The sequence below is a fragment of the Eimeria mitis genome, genomic scaffold (assembly GCF_000499745.2).
Source record: "Eimeria mitis Houghton genomic scaffold, Emh_scaff6983, whole genome shotgun sequence".
NCBI lineage: Eukaryota > Apicomplexa > Conoidasida > Eucoccidiorida > Eimeriidae > Eimeria > Eimeria mitis.
In genome coordinates, this window is record NW_013575078.1 from 1 (window position 1) to 1,528 (window position 1,528).

Consider the following 1,528-nt stretch of genomic DNA (forward strand, 5'->3'; position numbering starts at 1 on the left):
AGCAGCAACAGCAGCAGCAACAGCAGCAGCAACAGCAGCAGCAACAGCAGCAGCAACAGCAGCAGCAGCAACGTCAAACAGGAGAACGCGGAGAATGCTGATGCCTTTGTTAGCTGGAATCCTGTTGCTGCTGCTTCGTATCCATATCGTCCTGCTGCTGCTGCTGCTGCTGCTGCTCCTGCTGCTGCTGCTGCTGCTGCTGGCGTTTCTGCTGCTGTTTCTGGCTGTGTGGTGCGGACAGGCCGTCCTCTAGCTCTGCAACGAAGGAGGCTACTGCAGCAGCAGCTGCAGCAGCAGCAGCAGCAGAGGAGGAAGCAGCAGCAGCAGCAGCAGCAGCAGGCTCCACCGTTTGAGTGGCCAGAGCAGCAGCAAGACAAAGAAATAACAATCCTAAATATTGAGTATAATTTGCTGCGGTGCTGGGGTGTACAGGCAGCTGAAGTTTTTGCTGCTGAGATGCCGCTGCCGGCTCATCTGCTGCTGGGTAGCGACGACGAGTTCACATGCATGCATGCACACTCTCCTGCTGCTGCTGCTGCTGCTGCTGCTGCTGCTGCTGCTGAGGAAGAAGAGGAGATGCTGTGGTGGGAGAACAGCAACCCCTACTTTGCTGCGCTGCTGAGCTTCTTGATGGAGCCGCTGCCTCACTCTTCTCTTCTTTTTTGCTGCTACGAAGACACCCCGGAAAATAATAATTTATATAACAAAGACAAAGACAAAGAAGCGGCAGCCGCAAGCAGCAGCAGCAGCAGCTGCTGCAGCAGCAGCAGCAGCAGCAGCAGTGATGCACAAGAACTAGCTGATACAAGGGCCTCGTCAGCACCAGACAGTGTGCTGCTGCCGCTTCAGGCAGAGCCAACATACGAAGAGATGCAGCAGCAGCAGCAGCTGCTGCTGCTGCAACAGCAACTGCAGCAGCAGCAAGAGCAGCAGCCGCAGCAGCTGCAGCTGCTGCAGAAGCAGCTGGAGAAGCAGCAGCAAAAGCAGCAGAAACAACTCCTAAAGCAGCAGCAACTGCAAATGCAGCAGCAACTGCAAAAGCAGCAGCGGCTGCAGAGGCAGCAGCTACTGCAGCAGCAACGGCAGCTGCAGCAGCAGCAGCAGCTATTGCAGCAGCAGCTATTGCAGCAACAGCTTTTGCAGCAGCAGCAGCAGCAGGAGCAGCAGCACCAGCAAAGGGCGCAGCAGGAGCACCTGCAGCAGGAGCAGCAGCAGCAGCAGCTGCAGGAGCAGCAGCAGCAAGAGCAGCAGCAGGAGGAGGAGCAGCAGAAGCAGCAGGTGCTGCAGCAACAGCCGCAGCAGCAACAGCAGCAGCAGCTATTTCAGCAACAGCAGCAGCAGCTATTGCGGCAACAGCAGCAGCAGCTATTGCACCAACAGCAGCAACAGCAGCAGCGACAGCAGCAGCAACAACAACAGGAGCAGCAGCAGCAGCAGCAGCAGCAGCAGCAGGATGAAGATGAAGAGGAGCAGCAAGAAAGCAGAGCAGAGGATTCAACGCGAGCCTCACCGAGAGACTGTGCTGCTG

At 57.0% G+C, this 1,528-nt stretch overlaps 1 protein-coding gene across 1 annotated transcript in view; it reads left to right on the top strand.

The window, feature by feature from the left end:
• Positions 1-456: 456 nt before the first annotated feature.
• Positions 457-1,528, top strand: part of EMH_0089920 (uncharacterized protein) — a gene marked incomplete at both ends in the record, with an annotated part of 1,723 nt that continues 651 nt past the window's right edge. Inside the window, 1 exon segment of the mRNA XM_013501494.1 lies at positions 457-1,519. Coding sequence (XP_013356948.1) covers positions 457-1,519 — 1,063 coding nt within the window.